The sequence below is a fragment of the Patagioenas fasciata genome, chromosome 21 (genome assembly GCF_037038585.1).
Source record: "Patagioenas fasciata isolate bPatFas1 chromosome 21, bPatFas1.hap1, whole genome shotgun sequence".
NCBI lineage: Eukaryota > Metazoa > Chordata > Aves > Columbiformes > Columbidae > Patagioenas > Patagioenas fasciata.
In genome coordinates, this window is record NC_092540.1 from 5,465,022 (window position 1) to 5,484,502 (window position 19,481).

General features: G+C 62.5%; 1 protein-coding gene across 6 annotated transcripts in view; it reads right to left on the reverse strand.

Annotated features, from left to right (window-relative positions):
* Positions 1-2,489: 2,489 nt before the first annotated feature.
* The window catches only part of NAV1 (neuron navigator 1), a 74,052-nt gene continuing 57,060 nt past the window's right edge, over positions 2,490-19,481 (reverse strand). Inside the window, exons 7-32 of one of the 6 annotated variants that reach the window (XM_065854853.2) lie at positions 18,405-18,543; positions 17,920-18,217; positions 16,804-17,497; positions 16,251-16,706; positions 16,001-16,042; positions 15,714-15,865; positions 14,926-15,096; positions 14,371-14,423; positions 14,181-14,204; positions 14,011-14,088; positions 13,728-13,811; positions 13,440-13,551; positions 12,694-12,815; positions 10,677-10,873; positions 10,409-10,571; positions 10,108-10,282; positions 9,755-9,852; positions 9,546-9,641; positions 9,225-9,384; positions 8,894-9,129; positions 8,493-8,647; positions 8,222-8,293; positions 7,616-7,812; positions 7,020-7,138; positions 6,576-6,773; positions 2,490-6,052 (exon numbers count right to left, since the gene is read on the reverse strand). In XM_065854853.2, the coding sequence (XP_065710925.2) occupies positions 5,957-6,052; positions 6,576-6,773; positions 7,020-7,138; positions 7,616-7,812; positions 8,222-8,293; positions 8,493-8,647; positions 8,894-9,129; positions 9,225-9,384; positions 9,546-9,641; positions 9,755-9,852; positions 10,108-10,282; positions 10,409-10,571; positions 10,677-10,873; positions 12,694-12,815; positions 13,440-13,551; positions 13,728-13,811; positions 14,011-14,088; positions 14,181-14,204; positions 14,371-14,423; positions 14,926-15,096; positions 15,714-15,865; positions 16,001-16,042; positions 16,251-16,706; positions 16,804-17,497; positions 17,920-18,217; positions 18,405-18,543 (4,387 nt within the window). In that variant the 3' untranslated portion in view covers positions 2,490-5,956. Of the gene's footprint in view, positions 6,053-6,575; positions 6,774-7,019; positions 7,139-7,615; positions 7,813-8,221; positions 8,294-8,492; positions 8,648-8,893; positions 9,130-9,224; positions 9,385-9,545; positions 9,642-9,754; positions 9,853-10,107; positions 10,283-10,408; positions 10,572-10,676; positions 10,874-12,693; positions 12,816-13,439; positions 13,552-13,727; positions 13,812-14,010; positions 14,089-14,180; positions 14,205-14,370; positions 14,424-14,925; positions 15,097-15,713; positions 15,866-16,000; positions 16,043-16,250; positions 16,707-16,803; positions 17,501-17,919; positions 18,218-18,404; positions 18,544-19,481 lie in introns of all 6 variants that reach the window. The other 5 variants (XM_065854851.2, XM_065854855.2, XM_065854852.2 and 2 more) reach the window with 5 other exon arrangements.

Consider the following 19,481-nt stretch of genomic DNA (forward strand, 5'->3'; position numbering starts at 1 on the left):
GAGAAGGGAAGGCTCTGGGGAGACCGTACTGTGGCCTTTCTGTATATAAAGGGGAATTGTAAGAAAAACAGAGAGACTTTTTACCAAGGGCTGTAGTGGCAGGACAAGGGATGAGCGTCTTAACCTGAAGGAGGGTGAGGGTAGGTTGGACATAAAGAAGAAATGTTGTATGATGAGGGTGGCGAGGCCTCAGCACAGCCTGCCCGGAGAAGCTGTGGATACCCCAACCCTAGAAGGATTCAAGGCCAGGTTGGACAGGGCTTGGAGCAACCTGGTCTAGTGGAAGGTGTCCCTGCCCATGGTGGGGGGAGGGATGGATGGGAGGGTCATTAAAGGTCCCTTCCAACCCAAACTATTCTGTGGGTCTATGGAAAAGGGCTGCATTTTCCTGGGGAGGGAGGTGCTGTTGGCACAAGGCTGTGGGTCACCTTGTGAGGAGTTGTGAGTGCTGCTGTACGTGCACTGCGTGCTGCAGCCCAGGGTGCTGCTGCACAGGTGCAGTGCTCAGCGTTGCTCTGCCCCACGGCCGAGGTTGCACACCCAGTGCTGCCATACACATGATGTGTACCTGGTGAGTGCTGCTGCGCATCCTGGGTGCTGCACATACCTGGTGCTACACCCAACATGTCCCTGTGTCCTGCAGCTCCTTTCTCAGCTCTCCCAGCCCTGCACCAGCCATCCACACCACAGGACACCCACGAGGTCCAACCAGCCACTGCAGGCAGGGGAAGGGACCTCCATGGAGACCACGTCCCCTCTACAGCGCCGAGCTCATGGGTGCTGTTTCCTGAGCTGACCGGACCCTCCCCTGCCTGTCACCTTGAAACGTGCAGCTGTGTTTTCCCAAATGCAGGTGTCTGGCTGAAAACGAAGTGTCAGTGTCATCCCCACATGGTCTTTCTGCATCCCCCTGTGACTGGGAACCAACCCCTCTGGTTTGCTGGTGGCTGGCAGGCTGGAGATGCCCGTGGGGCCACCACGCGTAGGGCCCACCACCCACCACGGGACCCTTCCGCTGCTCCCCTGCTGTGCGGGGTCACAGAGCGAGCAGAGGCTCCAGGGCACCCACACACACGTTTCTGCAGATGAGGGGCCGTGGCTTCCCAAAACCCGTCCCACTCTGCACCCGCTGGTGATGAACTGACTTGAACTCTGCACAGGAGCCGGGAGCAGATGGAAGTGCCCTCTCCTGGCCCCGCAGCCGCCACTGCAGCCCTTCAAACTCTTCCTCATTCTGGGATTAATTAACGGCTACTTGAGCGTCTCTCCCAGCTCCAGCATCGCTCTCTGGAGTGGAAAACAGGTTTTGAGCCCCCCGAGAAGGATCGGGATCTCCCTTCCCCTCGGCTGGCACCTCCAGCTGTGTTCCACCCCCTGCCCTGCTGCAGGGCCCAGCACCCCCTCACTGCTTGGGGCCACTGTCCCACGGCTGTCCCCCTGTGCTGGAGAGGTGGGGTGGCATCTGTCACCACCCTGTCCCCTTCAAAGGGGAGATGGGGACCAGCCCTGGTGAGGCAAAAGGGGCTCAGGGGATGCTCACCCGCCCCGCTCCTCCCTGCACAGGGATCTCCCATACGCAGCATCCTGCAGAACCACCAGCACTGGGCCCTTGTGGCCAGGAAGCCAATGGTACCTGGGGTGGGTTAGAAGGGGGTGGTCAGTAGGTCAGAGAGGTTCTCCTGCCCCTCTGCTCTGCCCTGGGGAGACCACACCTGGAATATTGTGTCCAGTTGTGGCCCCTCAGCTCCAGAAGGACAGGGAACTGCTGGAGAGAGTCCAGCGCAGCCACCAAGATGCTGAAGGGAGTGGAGCATCTCCCGTGTGAGGAAAGGCTGAGGGAGCTGGGGCTCTGGAGCTGGAGAAGAGGAGAATGAGGGGAGACTCATTCATGGGGATCAATATGGACAGGGGCAGTGTCAGGAGGATGGAGCCAGGCTCTTCTGGGTGACAAACAATGGTAGGACAAGGGGCAATGGCTTTAAGCTGGAACATAAGAGGTTCCACTTAAACTTGAGAAGAAACTTGTTCCTGGTGAGGGTGTCAGAGCCTGGCCCAGGCTGCCCAGGGAGGTTGTGGAGTCTCCTTCTCTGCAGACATTCAAACCCGCCTGGACACCTTCCTGTGGAACCTCAGCTGGGTGTTCCTGCTCCATGGGGGGATTGCACTGGATGAGCTTTCCAGGGCCCTTCAACCCCTGACATTCTATGATTCTCTGATTCTCTGATCCCAAACCAGGAGCACCTCTGCACGCTCTGGACTCCACAGATCATGGAAGAGGCATCCTCGGCTGATAAAACCACTCCCAGCATCTTGCAGAACAGCCCAGATTTCAAACCAGGAGCATTTCTACAAAGCCGCCCTCCCCGGATTTTGCAGGAGGGCGACCACCAAGGACAGGGTAGATGTGCAGTGGTACAACAGCCGTTCTACCCCTCTCCCACGCAGGGGTGGGCCCGCGGTCCCCCGGACACAGGAGCAGCAGCCAGGCAGAACAGGAGATAACTTTATTGAATCCAATGGTGTCAGACGACCAAGAAAAGACATGCCGGTTGGTGCGGGCAGCGTGGGCAGCAGGAGCTGACTTGGTGCAGGGCTGGATCTGTTTCTGTCTTTTGTAACATCCTCAAGCCTTTTCCTGGCTTCCTTGTATAATTCTTTTAAAATTTCTTTTAAGTAAAAACAACTAACGGTGGAAAGAGTCCAGATGGTGTTTGTTCCCTGTGATTGTTCCCGCAGTTATGTACAACATGGGGATGGGTCTCAACATCAGGTATAAAATGGAGCGAGTTTACAAACTTGGAGGAGGCAAGGAGAAAGCAAAGACAGACAGGCGAGAGCAGTAGAAATCTGGACCAAAATCTTAAAGAGAAATTTAAAAAGTGCTATAAAACCCCTCGGCAGGAATACCATGCAGTTAAGAAACACAAAACCCAGTCCATTACACAGATCATCTAAAACAGGAATTTGTCCATTTCGTCTTTTATTTAATTAAAAAAAGGTCGTTTGTTTTTAATAGAAAAAAGCTAAAATTGTAAGGTTCAGGCCACCGGGCGGCAGCAGCTCGAGGGGACAGGAGGGGAGGCGCTGGTGTCCCCCAGCTCCAGCCCCTCGAGAGGGCTCCTGGTGCTCCCAGGGGCCACGGGCACCTTTGGGGACAGCCAGCACCTTCGGAGGTCACAGACATCCTTAGGGGGCAAGAGGCACCCTTGGGGGGTGATGGGCTCTTTTGGAGGTGACAGGCACCCTTGGGGGGTGACTGACAGGCGCCTGTGGGGATGCGGGGTACCCATAAGGGCAGCAGGCACCTTTGGGGTGACAGTGCAATCCTTGGCCCTGTCCCCTGGGGCAGAGGGGCTCAGCCTAGAGACACTCAGTCCCCCACAGACAGCTGCCACACTTGGGAACACTGGGTGCTCGGTGTAAGCCAGGATGAAGCCACCAGGGTCTGTCTCCTCTGGGGGCCATCATGGCCCACATTGAGGTGCAGCTGCTGGCATCACCCTTACCCTTCCTGTTCCCCTCGGGGACTCCTGATGTACCCCACCAGGTGCCACCCATCTCCAGCACGTCCCAGTTGAGGTGACAGGGATACCGAGCAGTCCCACACAGGGAAGGACAGGACAAACCCCCGGGAAACAGGCTGGGGGACACCCGGCAGTACAGCCCCCAGCAAGATGGTGCTGGGGACAGTTTGGTCAACGTTTTGGTGGCTTTGTGGGAAAAGGCAAGTCAGGCCCAGCCAAGGCCCTGCAAACGGGAGGGTGCATGAGCCGCTCCCCCCATGGGGCTCCTCAGAGCACGGGGCAGCCCCCAAAGGTGCCTCCTGCCCCAAGGAGGGCGAGAGGGGCTGGATGGGACAGCCGGGTCCCCAGCGCCGGCCTCGAGCGGCTGCTGAGCCGGTGTCTTGTACAATCAGAAAAGAAGTCAGCACAGCACAGTTATCACAGAGTACAAATAAAAAACAAAACAAAAAAAAAGGAAAATAAAAGGAAAGAGGCGCAGGGCTGGGCCCCACCAACCCACACAGGGCATTCGACTACAGACCTATTTACAGCAAGTCCTCGGCCGACAGCGGCAACACAGGAGCAGGTGAACAGAAAAGCCCTAACGTCCAAGCCAGCGTGGGGAGGGACGTCCCTGCGCAAAGGGGCCGGGCTGGCCGGGCAGACGGAGACGTGAGCACCATGGGGCGCGTGTGCCGCGGCCGGGACGCGCCGGCCGGCCCCGGCGGCAAGGCAAGACGCACCGGCCGAGAGAGCACCAAGGGCAGAGCCGGCAGCCGCCTCTGCGCGGCATCACCAACAAGGCTGGGCCATGGAGGAGATGCCGGCTTTGGGGGTGTGAGGTGTCCCTGAAGGCCACAGCAGCCCCAGGGCAGTGGGGCTGAGGCTGCACGGCCCCGAGCGGCGGGGCTGGGGAAGGACAGGCTGGCAGAGCCAGCTCCGGGGTCACCTCTCCCTGAAAGGCTCCCCAGGGCCAGGGTGATGTGGGGACTGGGCCATGACAGAGCCTGGGGGGCTTGGGGCAGGAGGGAGGTGCTGGCCCGGGCGAGCACCCCGCGGTCCTGGGGCAAGCGGGAGGTGCTGATGGCAGCAGCCCCAGCTCAGGCTGGTGCCAGCACCCCGTCCCATCCCCACCAAGCTGGCTGGGGACAGCTACAGGACACAGCAGCTGGAGCTGTGACAGCACCAGCCCTGTGTGTCCCCATCCCACACGGTGGGGTTTAAGGCACCGTGGCAGCACCGGGGTTGATCCCCTCCATGCCAGGAGCCTCATCTGTGACACTGCACGGTAGGACCAAGAGGACACATGGCAGCCCTTGGTGTCCCCAGAACACTGACACAGGACACAGCCAGACCCTGGGGAAGGCACAGGGCCTTGGGGAGCCGGTGGCACGGGGACAGCTCACCAACCCACCCAGGCCCAGCAGCACCGAGGGGATGTGGGGCAGGTTGTGCCCCCCAGCACCGAGGGGACGGGGAAGCAGCGACCTCCCCCTGTCTGGGTACGCTGGGGAGGGGACACCCATGGCATCCTGGCCTGGTGGGAGAGCCTGTCCCCAGGGCCACGCTCTGCCTTGTGCTTTTGGGGAGGGGGCAGCGGCCAGGCAAGGGGCTGCTCTGGGAGGGTCCTGCTGCCACCGGCTGCCAAGTGCCACCTCAGCCAAGCTGTGAGGGGCCGGGAGCTGCATTCAGGGACTGGAGATCGTCCAGTGAGCACCAGTTTTGTGACAGAGGTGGTTTGAGTGGTGGAAGCAACTGCAAACAAAACCAGAAGGGCAAGGGAGCTGCTAACAGGGAAGCGGTGGGCACCGGCCCACAGGCTCCAGGCCAGGAGAGCGAAGAACCAGAACAAAAAAGGGACCAAAGCAAAGTCTGGACTCGGCCAAAGGAAAAGGGGAAGGGGGAAAACAAAATAAAATAACCAAAGCAGGGTTTATTGGGCCATCCTGGGCGCGGTGGCTGCCATGCAGGCAAAGTGGCGAACGTACAAAGACAGCGGCGAGAGCCGCACTCCCCTCGGCCTGTGCCTGCCGGGGGACGGAGCTGCGCACCCTTGCGCCCGCGCTCTCCTCCTGCGGCCCCGGGCTCCTCCTGTGCCCCCAGCTTCGGCCCAGGCGGCTCCCGCGGGGTCCCTGCCCCACGCAGGGCCTTCCTGCAGCTCCCGGGAGAGGGGGCTCGGCCGCATCAGACACCCTGGCCCCAAAGCCCGAGAGTTTGTAACAGAGACAGAAAAAAAAAAAAACAAGAAGAGAAACCAGGATTCTCCTACCCCCAAGGTCGGGAGGGGAGACGGTGCCTTGCTCTCTCCCAGGGGTGAGCCGAGCTTCCCCGCGCTCCGCCGGGACGCGCTGGAGCCCCGGTCCTCTCCGCTCGCTCGTCAGCCCCGCGCTCCGGGATGCCAGAGGAAAGGAGAGCAGCCCGGCTCCCTCTGCCTGGGCCGGCATGTCCGGGCCTCACAGAGTCGACTGCAGGTCAGGATCCACCATGGTCTCGCGGTCTGGAGACTCGATGTAGTTGGCGGCTTCCTGGAGTTTCAGCAGCATGGCCATCTGCGGGGAGAGGAGCATGGCTCTGAGCCCAGGGGGACAGGAGGCTGCGGCTGCCCTGGGGAAGCCAAGGCCACTTGGGCGTCCTGTACAAACCACCCACCCTAAGAACCTCCTTAGAGGGTAAAGCAAAGCCCAGAGATGCTGCACAATCCCTCCCTGCCACGAGGCTTTGGGCTCGGGCACAGCTGGGATGCTCAGGGTGTCAAAGCAGCACAGGGTGACAGGCCCTGGTGTACCAGCTGCCGCAGTTGGCCCCAGCCTCTGCAGGTGACAGCCCGAGACACAGATGTGCAAGCCCCGGTCTGTGTGCACCCATGTCTGGACACGATGTCTTGTGCAGTACCACAGCTCAGCGTGCAGCGTGCCGGTGCCACCACCCCGCACCCACCGCCCCTTCCCAGGAGGGCAAAATGTTTCTGCATCCCCAAGAGAGGGGTTTTTGCACTGAGAAGTGGCTGGGACAGTGAAGCACAGCTCCATCAGCGCCGCCTGCCTCCTGGTGCCCAGCATTGTGGGGCCGTACCAGAGGGTCTGCGTCCAGGGAACTGGGCGTCGTGTCCTTGACGGTGCGCTCCTCGGGGGGGGACACGGTGCTGTGGGGCCCAATGGTGGGTGGAGGCAGGTGGTACAGCTTGGACTGGTCCTGCTGCGCTGACGGCCAGGGCAGGGTGTCCCGCACCCACTCCACGGGGTCCTCCCAGGCTGCCTTCTGCCCATGGACCTGCAGGCACAGAGCAAGCAGCAGTCACCTCTTCAGCACGTGCCACAACTGGTGACAGGGCCCCCCGAGTTCCCCAGGACAGTGTTGTGTCCCACTGCAGGCACAGGTCGGGGCAGGGACTGGCAGAGATGCCATCTGTGCCCAAAATCCCAGTGCCTCCTCTCTCCCCATCCCATTAGACTGCTGCATGAGCACGTCCCCAAGCACCACTGGCTGTGTCCCCACGTGCCAGGCAGTTCTGGGTACCTTGAGCCCATCTTTTGCTCCCTCCTGCAGGTAGGGTATGATGGAGTTGTTCCACAGGTCAATGAACCAGGTTCGGAAATCCTCAATTCCAATGGGGCAGGACAAGAAGAAGCAGGGACCTGTGGGGGGAAGGCAGAGAGTGAAAATGGGAGCTGGCCCCCCTGCAGCAGTCGCTGGCCCTGTGGCTGCACAGGGTGCCCTGGGTTTGGCCACCTCTCGGGAGCAGCGCCCAGGCAGCGTCTGCCTGACACAGGTGGGCAGAAAGCAGGTTCCTGGGCAAGAAGCGGGGCTGCCACACTCAAACCCCCCGAAAGCACAGTGAAGCACATGGAGACCTGCCTGGGAAAACACGGCTCCTCTGTACGCAGGGAACAGTGCCGGTAAGACAGGTCACCCTGCTGGCACCGGTGACAGCTCCCATGGGGCATGGCAACAATTGTCACCCAGGGAAGAGCAACACTCGTGTGTCATCCACCAGGTTCTGGTTGTGTGGGACCAGGGGACACGGGACAGCGCATTGGCACCCACACTCCTTTGGGGGGTTTGCCCCAGTCCCACCGTGAGGCAGAGGAGGCAGAGGTGCAGCCAGGCCGTACCGATGAGGAAGTCAGAGGTGCTGTGTTTCTCCAGGAAGGTGTGCAAGTGGTACCAGAGCTTGGGCACCCAGTCCAGCACGCGCAGCAGCTCCTCCTTGTTGGCGTTGACGTCCGTGTCCGACTCCAGCAGCTTTCGCCGCAGGTAGCGCACCAGGAAGCCGTTGGCCGGCTCCACGTTGTTGGAGAAGGTCAGCATCCTGGGGAGACACTCGGGTGTTCAGGGCTGGGGCTCCACACAAACTGCCCCCAGCACCCTCTGGGACATCCCAGCACCCCCACAATGCTTGGGGTATCAGGTCATTCTGGGACAGAAGGGACAGTTCTGAGGCTTGGTCCTCATCAGCATCCCCAAGCACAGGATGTGTCCTCAGGACTTCCTGGGGTAGGAGCAACAGCCTCTATCCCCTGAAACCCCAAGGGGAAGGTCCCCAGTGATGAATGATTGCCTAGAGAGGTGGTGGATGAACCATCCCTGGAGACATCCCAGGCCAGGCTGGACAGGGCTCTGAGCAACCTGAGCTGATGAAGATGCCCCTGTCATGGCAGGGGGGGCACTGGGGGAAGCTGGGAAGGTCCCTCCAACCCAAACTATTCTGTGACTCTCACCTGAAGCTGAGATGGAGGCCATGGTTTGGGGTCATCTTCACAGGCTGGTTGGTGGTCCCAATGATGTAGGGGCTGAGTGAGTGACAGCGAGAAACAGGATCCATGAGAAGAGGCACCCTGCATCACCCCACCCGCAGCAGAGCTGATCTGAGCACAGCAAACATGCACAGCTCTGCAGCCTCATCTCCACCAGCCCGAGGATCTCGCAAAGCGGCGGGGAGCACGCGTGTGCCCGGGGTCCACGCTGGAGGAGGGTTCCTGGGGCTCTCACCATTTGTGGTACTTGCAGGTGAGCGCGCCGTTGACCAGCTCGCTGATGGAGCCCGCCTCGCTGAGGTCATCCAGCAGGATCACCAGCGGCACGTCTGCCGTGCCCGTCTCCCGGTCAATCTGGTTGGCCAGGTTGGAGAGGTACAGCTGCAGGTCCTGCAACAAACGGGCCAGGTGTCACACAGCATAGAATCATAGAATCGTTTTGGTTGGAAAAGACCTTTAAGAGTATCAAGTCCAACTGCTAACCCAACACTGCCAAGTTCACCACTAACCCATGTCCCTGAGAACCTCACCTCCGCATCTGTTCAACCCCTCCAGGGATGGGGACTCCAGCACTGCCCTGGGCAGCCTGTTCCAACAGCTGCCAAGAGGACACTCCTGGTTGCTGCACACTCTCACCTTGCAGGACTGCTGGTGCATGTTGAAGGTGCTGACGATGCCCTCCGTGACGTCCCGACCCGAGCGCTCCACCAGGTACTCGGCCAGGCGGTTGGTCAGGTAGGTCTTGCCGGTGCCGCTGGGTCCCGAGAGGATGAGCCGCCGGTGCTTCAGCAGGAGGCTGATGTAGTGCTGCATCATGGGCTTGGGGATAAGCGTCTCGAACACCAGGCTGTCCACGCACTTCTCCTTCAAGCCTGCAGCAGAACAGGGTTGAGGGTCCCACTCGTGCCCCGTGACACCGAGAGACAGAGGGAAAAAGGGACAGCAATGGAGCCTCCATCACACTGACCTTTCAGTGTGACGACGATGCTGGTCAGGCCCCGGCGGCACAGCGGCAGCTCCGGTGGCTCCGTGTCCAGGATCCGCTTGATGTGGCTGATGCTGTAGCCATAGACGGACTCGGTGCTGAGCCCCAGCGTGGAAGCAGGATCCATCTTGGTGATGTAATCCTGCAATGACAAGGACAGGGCTGTCAGTGTCGCCGAGGGCTGGTCTGGAGCAAAGGGTGCTCAGCAGTTCCAGGAAACCCTGGGTAAGGACCTGGGCCACGGAGCATCACACATGGTGGAGCCATGGATGGTTCTCAAAAGTGGCATCCTCATGTTCCTACCTTGAAGACCTGGCAGACGGCCTCATCCAGCATCTTCCAGTCCACCTTCCCGCTAACCTTGGTCCAGCCCAGGAAAAACTCCTGCTGCTTGAGGTCCTGGGAGCCAAGGTAGAGGTGTGTGGCTGGAGCAGTGTACCAGCCCTGGACAGGTGTCCCCTGCCCCTCGCCCAGGGCCATGGCATGGGGACAGGTCAGGTTTCCACACTTACCCCCTTGATGATGTGCTGGGGTGGCATGCGCACCACAATCCGCAGCATCAGCTCGTCCTTCTGGGTGCCAGCACTGACAGCATCCATGGGGGACACGTCTGGGGACAGAGCGGTGAGGCTGAGCTGGGAGGGAGAGCTGAGCACCAGACCTGGCCGTGCCCAGCCTGCACCCAGTGCTGCTGTGGCACACGGTGGCACCGGCAGCAGGACAGATCCCTGGCACAGCTGCCCCCAGGTGAGCAGCAGCACCGTGTTCCCACCAGCTGCCACCTCCCAGAGGTCTTGGCTGTATGTCACCCCCACACACACCTGCACCAGTCCTTCCCAGTCACCAGCAGCTCTGTCACCCCTACCTGTGTCCCCCAGGCTGGGGCTGAAGCCGTGGCCAAGGGCAAGCCCCAGCGAGCGGCGAGGTGAAGAAGATGCCGACGTACTCGTGACGTGGCCGGGAACAGAGCCTGGCACTGCCGAGGGCCCCGGGGCCACTTTGAGCCGGTCATTCTCAGCCTTCAGCAGATCCACCTCCAGCTGGGGGAGAAGCAGTTACAGCACAGGGTGAGGAGCTGGACACCGTCAGCATCCTGGCTCCAGGAACACAGGGACTGTGGCCACCAGGTCCCCTGAGCCAGCCCAGCTCCTGGCCGGGGTCCTCACCTGCATGTTGTGCATGGTCTCCCGCAGCTGCTCCAGCTGGTGGGCTGAGTTGAGGGCCTCCAGGCGGATGTCCGTCAGCTTCATCTCCTTCTCCCACAGCTCTGACCGGAGCTCCGACACCTCCTTCTTCTCTGGCTCGCCCTCGCTGTGGGCCTGGAAGAGCCTGGGCCAAGGGAAGGGACTGAGTCTTGTGTGTGTCCATGGCAGGAGCTGCAGCCCCCATGTCCAGCCGTCCCCATCCTGTGCCACCCGCCCTGGCCCCACATACTCAGTTGTGTCGATGCCCACGGAGGAGGAGGTGGAGGATTTGATGGAGGGCGAGGCGGTCTCTGTGGAGCCATGCTGCAGCTTGGGGGAGGAAGGGGCCGACGAGTCTGGCGTGGCGATCTCCTCAATATCCGAGTAGGACGAGGCTGATTTGGGGCCCTTCTTGATGCTGAAGGCCTTGTTGAAGGAGCTGCGGAGCTATGGGAGATAGAAATGGTGTTCAGGGAGAGCCCAACAGCGCAGCTGCACAGAGACCTGACCTGGTCCTGCCCTGGGGGTCCCAGTCTGAGCTGGGACCAGTAACACCACATCCATCACCGAGTCAGGATGTGCCTGGGGGAGGCACTGGCCTGGCCCCGCTCTGCTGGCACAGCTGATGGGGGCACAGGGCCCTTTGTGCAACGTCCCAGCCCGGACAGCACCAAATAGCCCCATGGAGTGCGACTTGTGTCCTGGTCAGGCTCCCCCTAGTCCTGCTGCCCCCAGCACCCACATCGGGGTGTTCGGGCAGCGCACCAGCCCCCTGGTCCATCAGGAAGGGCCAACTCCATCCTCACATCCACTCCCCTACAGTCAGCCCAGCCAGGGCGTTTTTGGGACATCCCCACACTCAACCACCCCAGGGCTGGGGTCCTGGCGCAAGGGGACAACCTCAGGCTCACACCCCTCTCTGCCCTGCGGGGTCCCCCTGAAGCTCAGTGATGTTCCTGGGATCCCCCCGAAGCACAGCAATGTCCCTGGGGTCCCCCCAAAGTACAGCAATGTCCCCGGGGTCCCTCTGGGCATGCAGCATGCACACAGCACCGCAAGCAGGAGGTGAGCAGCGTGCCGGGGGATGGATGGACACTGCAGGGGCCTAACCGGGCCCAGGTCCTGCTCACACAGCACCAGCCCATGGGAGAGTAGCAGGATGGGCACCCCAGGCTCACCCCACGTCCCAGAGAAGGGGACAGGACCTGCTCCCAGGGAAGGTGGGAGGAAGAGGGGATGGAGGAAGGGCAGGATCTGGCCCAGCTGCCCCAGGAGCCAGGCTGCTGGTCTGGGGTGTCCCCAAAAACAAAACCATCACATTTCAGCATAAAAAAGCAGGTGGGTGTCAGGCTCTGCTGCTGGTGGGAGAGCAGAGGAGCACTGGGGCACACATGGGTCCCAACAGGGACAGAGCCACTTGGGGCCATGTCAGACCAGCCCTGGTGATGCCAACATGCAGGACACCCCAGTGCCACCAGCAAGGGCTGTTGTGATGTCTCTGTCCCAAAAGATCTGGCTGTGAGGAGTCAGGAGAGCACCTGCCTTCCCTGGGCAAAAAGGGGACTGTCCCCATCCCTGGGACAGGTCCCCATCCGAGCCCTTCCTGTTGCCTCAGGGCCACCTGGGGCAGTTCAGCCCCTCTGCACAGGTGTGTATTTTGGCTTTAACATCCAAGGAAGCACCCAAGGTGTGTGGAGCCCGGCTGGGGCCCAGGATGGCCTGTGTTGGGGTTAGTGCCAGTGGGATGAATGAGATGCAGAGTTATGAGCACCGTCCCCCAATATGGAGCAAGGGCCCTGGCCAGGCATGGCATAGAGGGAACAGCACAGGACTTACCTCGTACACCTGGAAAAAAAGGGTTGAGGTCAGCATAGGGGGAGAGAAACAAAACAAAGCACAACTTAATCGCGCGTCCAGCTCAGAGCTGCCCGGCACAGGGAAGGGGCTGCCTGGCCGAGGTGTCCAGCCCCCCATGCTGCCAGAGCCTGCGTGGGCAGCAGGGAGACGTGGGGAAAAAACGAGGGAGCAGGCATGCGGGACCAGGGCTGGGAAACACCCAGATGGGCTGGAGCCCCAGACAACACATCAAGACACAAATCCATGGTGGCTACATGGTCCTCGCCAGTGCTGTCCCCAGGGGACAGAGGGGACCAACACCACAACGACAATGCAGACTGAGATCAGCTGGCTCATGGGGCTGACCCTGGCCAGACCCTGCCAGCGCTCCCCAGGCCCTGCTCCTTCTGCCAGTGCCCCGGCCAACCCACCCAGCTCTTCTTCTTCTTCTTCTTGGCGTCGGCGTCCTTGCTGCTGCCGATGCTGGAGTGGCTGGTGATGCTGTTGAGGCTGGAGATGCTGTCGGAGGAGTTCTGCCGCTTGATGCGCAGCTCTGGGGGCAGTGAGGGATGGCGGAAAGACCGGGAAAGGAGATATCAGCAAACCATGTCTGCCCCAAGGCCAGAGCCACCCACCCGCCTCCCTGCACCCCTTCCCTTCTCCCAACCAAACACCCCCTGAGCTCTCAGAGCCACCTCGTAAGATGGCAGGGGGCTCAGACACCACATGGGTGCTGCCATTTGGGACAGTGACCCCAAACCCCAGGGAGATGCCCAGAGCACACGTGGTTCTGTTCCTGTCCCAGGCCACCTCCTGGCCCTCACATTGGGGATTCAGTGCTGAAACAGCCCTTGTGGGAACAAAGCCCAGATCAGCAGCCAAAACTGGGCTGTTGGCAAAGGGCTGGGTGAGGAGGCGTCCCAGGGAGGACAACCATCCCGTCACCCCAGGCACCCACACCGAGACCTCCCGCGGTGACAGCTCTGGCCATCCAACCCTGGCTCAGGTGTCCTGGGGAGAACAGCTGCTCTCTGGGGGACCCTGTCCCTCCCCTGTGAGCACCCCATGTGTGCGAGGTAAGCCCTGGGATGCTGCGCAGGAGCAACCCAGCTGGGTTGGGCAAGTAGTTCAGGAAGGGCTGCACCTCCGTGGTGGGGGCTGCAGCACCGTGCGGTACCTTTGGGGGTGACATCCGTGCCATTCAGGGCACCTTGGATCACAGCTTGGGCCTCTGAATTCTTCTTCTTCAGGAAGTCAATGGTCTCTCGCAGGTCCAGCAGCTCTGTATCCTGGGGGAGTAGAGCCGGGAGCCATAGAGTGTGCCCTGATGGCACAGCACCCACCCTGAGAGCACCGCTGGGGCGGGCAGTGCCAGGTTCACCCCGTCCAGCATTCCCCAGCCCCACAACACCCTACTGCACAGCCAGTGACCCCAGTGCCCCCACAGCACCCCGACAGCACCCACCTTCTCCTCAGCGGTCTCGGCCAGGTGCCGCAGGCGGGATGTCATGCTCACCAGGCTCTGCTCAAAAGCTGCCACCAGGTTGGCCTGGGAGAGGTGGAGAAAAATGGGTGAGCACCCACGCCTGGGCAAGCACCCATGGCCGGGCGAGCACCCACAGCCGTGTGTGGGATACAGGAAGCTGGAGAGGGGAAATCCAGGCTCTCGTGGGCACAGGCAGCACCAGCCCCATACACGGCAGGGACACAGAGCAGTGTGTCCTGCAGCAGCTCCCCCGGGGACTCACGTTAGCAGAGAGCTGGGACGTCAGGGTGGCCACCTTCTCCTGCGAGGACTCCAGCTCGCGGCGCAGCTTGCGGATTTGCTGTGGGGAGAGAGCAGAGGGCGTGAGAAGGGCCGGGCGCTCGCCCTCGCCGCGGTGGCAGGCGCAGGTGACGAGCAGTGGCGCGGGCTCACCTCAGACTGCATCTTCTCCTCAGCCTGGCAGCGCGAGAGCAGAGAGAGACAGACAGACAGAGCGGGCAGTCAGGAGGGCAGCGAGGCAGGACAGGCTCAGCGCGAGGCAGAGGCATGCACAGAGCCCCCCGCGCCCACCCCGGCCCCCCCAGCCATGCAGCAAGCTGCGCGGTACGGCGGCTGCTCTTACGGAGGAGTAGGTGGAGGATGCGCTGGAAGCCAGGGACAGCACTGATCCATGAACTGCAACAGAACAAAACCCGGCGTGTCAGGGTGCTCCAGTCTGTGCCACCCCTGGGGCTGCAGCTGCAGGACACAGCAGGGGACAGGGATGGAGCTCTCAGGGCAGGGGAGGCTCCATGGGGGCCAGGGGAGGTAGAGGGTGGGACAGTGGTCGCTCAGCACTCTTGTGTCCTGGCATGTGGCTGGTGACCCCCCCAGGCACGTGGAGCTCCCTCCACCTGTTCCTCCCTCTCTGGCTGAGCCTGGGGGCTCTATCACCCTCCTTGGCTGCTTGGGACCCCCATGTCCCCAGTGCCACAACACCCTGGGACCACCCCAGGGACACCAGGCACCCACAGGGGTCAGGGCTGGCTGCAACCCAGCACAGAGGGGTCTTGGGGCTGCCATCCCCTGCTCTGATGCTGAGGATGGGATGCACCAAACCAACCCACGGCACCAAGAGGGACAGCGTGTGGGGAGCCCCATCGCCCCCCCAACCTGGGCAGCAGCGCAGCACTCTCACCGTCATCCACAGGGTCGCGGAAGGAGCCCGAGCGGATCATGCCCTTGGACTTGTCAGCTAGGGAGAGGGTGCTGCCCAGCTGGGACGTGCTGTACAGCTCGAAGGTGGAGTCGTGGGTGGGGATGCTGTTGGAGCGGGTGATCCGGGGGGCTGCGGCGGCAGTGGGGCTCACTGCAAGGAAAGGCAGGGTCAGAGTCATCCTGCGGAGTGGGTTGGAATGGGGAAGTGGGGCTGGGAGAGATCCACCAGCTGGGATGTGGAGAGGGAGCTGGGACCGTGGTCCCAAAGCAGGAGGCACTGGGGGAAAGTGAAATGCAGATTTACACTGGGAAGACCTGGACACCAGCACCAAGGTAACCACAGGGCTGAGAAACAAATCCATTGCCCAAGGAAAAGTGGGCACCACCATGACAGAGCCCGTGTACCTGCGGTGCAGTAAGGGAGCACTTCATCATCTGCTGCCCCTCTCCAGCAGCCCCAACCCATCTGCCTCGACCCCCACCAAACCATCCAGAATACACAGGTCCTGGCAAGAGCAATCAGGGCTCACCCAGCCCTGCCAGGCACCCCCAGGGGAGCAGGGAGCCGGGGGCAGAGCCCCGAGGGCGGATGAGATGCCCTGAAGCAGAGGTGATAGATATCCTGGCCCCAAAGGTACCAGGCACTGGGGCTCCTGGGGGTGCTGAGGTGAGAAGCAGCACCAGCACGTCACACAGGGACACAGGTGACAGAGGCAGGAGGGACAGTGCTGGTCACAAGCAGGAGAGCCTGTGCTGGAGGGCACTGACCGATGCTGGTGAGCGGCCCCTTCCCGACCAGCGCCATGGGGAGGGCAGGGGGCGAGGGCAGGTCCTGCTGGTCCTCGGCCTCGGGGAGCCCGCTGCCCACAGCGTGCGAGTGCCGCCGCTCCTTGGCCTCCTCCTGGGAGTGGAGCTGGTACCTGGCGGGCAGAGCAGAGAGCGGCGAGGTGAGGTGGCCCAGCACCATCCTGGCTCCCAGCCACTGCACTCCCCTAAAAGCTCCACACCCCCTCTCCCTCCACAGCACTGTCCAAAAGTGATGTGGTCCCCTTTACCTCAGCCCTTTCTTGGGCAGCGTGTTCCTGTCACGGCTGGCGCTGGAAGGGAAGGAAAGGTCAGGTCAGTCACAACCCCGCGCAGAGAAGAGAAGGTGCCACAGGGCCTGAGCCATGGGGACAGGGGGTTTTTCCCCAAAAATGTAGCAGGACAAGCCCCTGAAGGTGGCAAATGTCACGGCCGGGCAGCAGGGAGGGATCTGAGCCCGCGGAGATGCGCGGCAGCCCCGTCCCCTCCCTCCAGCTGTACCTGTCCAGATGTGCGAGCCGGGGGCTCCCACTCCAGCCCAGCTCTCCTGCCTCCTCCTCCTCCTCCTCCTCCGTGCTGGCGGAGGGCACAGCAGCAGGGGCGGGGGTGGTGGTGCTGCCCCCTGAAAAGGCACTGGGCAGGCTCATGGGCATCTGCAGGGACTCCATGCTGCGGTGCAGGCCGGAGAGCTTGGGGTACATCCTGCCCTCCTTGGGGACGCTGAAGCCCCCCATGAGCTCCAGGCCCTGGGAGAAGCTGGCGGAGTTGATGTTGAGGATGGGGGCAGGGCTGGGGCTGAAGCAGGGCGCCAGGTGCCCCCCGGCCGGGTGCAGGTCCTGCAGCTTGGCAGCGTGCGGGGGGTGCAGCTCGCTGGAGGAGGGCAAGTCCAGGCTGTTGGAGTTGACCTTGTCCAAGTTGGCCAGCGAGGGAGGCTTCACGTAGGTCTTGGCAGCAGCTCTGGAGGGGGGAAAACGGGTGAGGAAGCAGGTGAGACTCAGGTGCTGGGCACAGCCGTGCGGGACACCCACTGCCCTCGGAGGAGGAAGGATTGTACCTGAGAGGTGTGGGGGGCAGCTCAGCCACCTTGGCTGCCGGCGGGAGGTTGGCCTGGGCTTTTGGAGTGCTCTCAGGTGAGCTGATGCTCTTCAGCGTCCCACACTCAGAGTCAAGCGCCACCGCCTTGGCCTTGGCCTTCTCCTTCTCACGGTCCGTCTGGTTCACAGGGGCTGGCGTGCCACGGCCAGCGCTGATCTTGGACGGCTCCTTGAGCCGCGACACCGAGATGCCACCCTGCTTGGTGCTCAGCAGGCTGGGATCGATGCTGCTGCTGACCGGGCGGTTCGCACCGCGGCCACCGGTGACGCTCATGGAGCTGGACTTGGCCGGCCGGGGCAGGCTGCGGTACTGAATGTTGGAACGAGCCCCCGGCGCCAGGAAGCCGGGTTCAGCTGCATTGGAGACATCCAGGCTTGTTTTCCTCCCGCTGACCGGCTTGACAGGGATGCCGGAGCTCTTCTGGATCTTGCCGAGCGTGGCCGAGCCCCCAGTCTGCATGACGGTGGCCGTGCCGGTGGTGGGAGCTGGTTTCTTGTAGCCAAAGGAGCTGGATGCTGAGGGGCGCGTGAGGCCCGAGGGCGGTTTCTTGGCGTCGGCGATGCGGTCCCGGCCGGCATCGGAGGAGGAGCGCTGCAGGCCGGTGCTCTTCACAGACAGCTTGCTCTTGTCCGTGCCTTTGGTCTCGGGCTTGCCTGCTGGCAGGGAAGGATGGGTTAGTCCTGGGAGCCTTTGGGGATAACTGGCTGTGAACCAGCTCAGATCAGACACCGATATCAAAGACATGGGGACATGATGGAGACAAAAGGACGTGCCACCATCCCATGTGTTGGGACAGAGCCATGGCCAGGCCTTCGGGACACCCAGCCAGTTCGCAGCCCCACACATCACTAGGAGGCCATGGGGCAGGCACAACCCTGGGCAAACAGGGCTTAGTGTGGGGCCAGACCCATACACTGCCTGTGGGGACACACGGCCCTGCCACCCCCTCCAGCTGCAGGGTCTGAGCGCTGTCACAGCGCATCCCGTGGCCAATGTGCTCAGGGAAGGCCCACAAAGATGGCACCCACCCCACTCCCCACCAGAGAAGCTGGACCCTGCCCCAAGCAGGTCTCACCTGCCACTTTGAGGGTGCTCTGGGCCGTGTGGGTGATGGGGGAGGTCACAGCCACTGGAGGGGTCTTGCCCTTCTTGAGGGAGCCCGGGGTGCCCAGGCTGACAGGCTTCTTCAGCTCACCACCCTTGGAACCCTCCTCGCCGCCCTCCGAGGGCTCCCGCCGCCACTTGGAGCCGTGCTCCATCTTGAGGCTGCTGCTCTCGTAATCCAGCTTCTTGGGCGCCTTGTCCTCGCCCTCGCCGTACCAGCTCAGCCCGCTCTCTGCCAGCGAGCGTTTCTCCGAGTCCGTGCGCAGCTGCTGGTGGAGCAGAGTCAGGGGTGCCCCTGGCACCCACCCCAAACCCATCCCCAGGGAGCACCAGCCAGTCAGGAGAGAGATGCACCAAACACCCCTTGCCATGCCGCAGTTTCCCCACACCGGCACCCTCCATCCCCTCCCTCCCACAGAGGCTGTGGCATCGAGTCCGGGTTCCACGGGCACCTACCGCTATGGCCGAGTTCCTGCGCGAGGCGGTGGGGGTGGAGGGCAGGGAGTTGAGCGAGGAGCTGGCGTTGAACTCCTCCGAGCTGAGGTTGTCGGAGGCATCGCTGAGGCCGCTGCTGATGGAGCTGCTCTCATCCCAGCTGCAAGGGCAGAGCCGCTGTCAGAGCCCCCTGCCCAGCGCCAGCTCTACCCCGGAGTTTCCCCGCGCCGGGGCCTGCTGGGGCGCAAACCTCAGCCCCGCGGCAGGGAGCTGGCGCTCGGCAGCCACAGCTGGCTGCAGCCCAGCCTGGCACAGGCTCAGTATCCCGCTGGCACACAAGCCCCAGTGACCCCACATCTTTGCGTTAGGCCCCTACATGAGTTTCTTCAGGACGGGGGGCACCTGTGCAGCGCAGGGTGGCCAGCACACACATCGGCAGGGCTGGCAGCACCGCGGTTGGCACTGAGCCCCCTGGCTGAGAGGGTCGGGAGCTTTGCCGGAAAGGGCAGGGATCATCTGGAGCAAACAAACCAGTTCTCCTGCAGCATCCACCCTTCCTTGGGTGGCCCCATTGCACCCCGCTCCCCCCTCTCCAGAACCCATAGCAGGCATAGGCGGCAGGTACGGGCACCGCGGCTGTGCCAGGGCAGCTGCTCCGTGCCGGGGGCTCAGCGGACCGTGCACAAGCGCATCTCCAGGACTGTCAGTCAGGGCCGTGCCGGGGCAGCAGCTGCCTGCGCACCCCACGGGCCCGGCCAGCTCTGCGGCACCGGGCTGTGCCCGCGGCGATCCGGCACAGACGGGCAGGAGCATCTTCCAGCAGACTGAGCACAGCCCCTTTCCGGTCAGCAGCTGAGTAGGTCAGGGAGGCCCCGCAGCCTCCAAGGGGGCTGCAAGGAGCTGGGGGGGACAAGCAGCAGCGTAGCAGAGGCCAGCAGAGCTGGGCGCTGCACCCAGTCCTGGTTCATGCCAGAGATGCCCATTCCCCAACAGAGGTGCTGGAGGAGTCCAGTGCACCAGAGCCCGAGCAGCTGGTGAAGCTGTTTAGTGTCACCCAAGTGGCACAGTGACCCTGGTTGAGCTGGGGACAGGACAAGG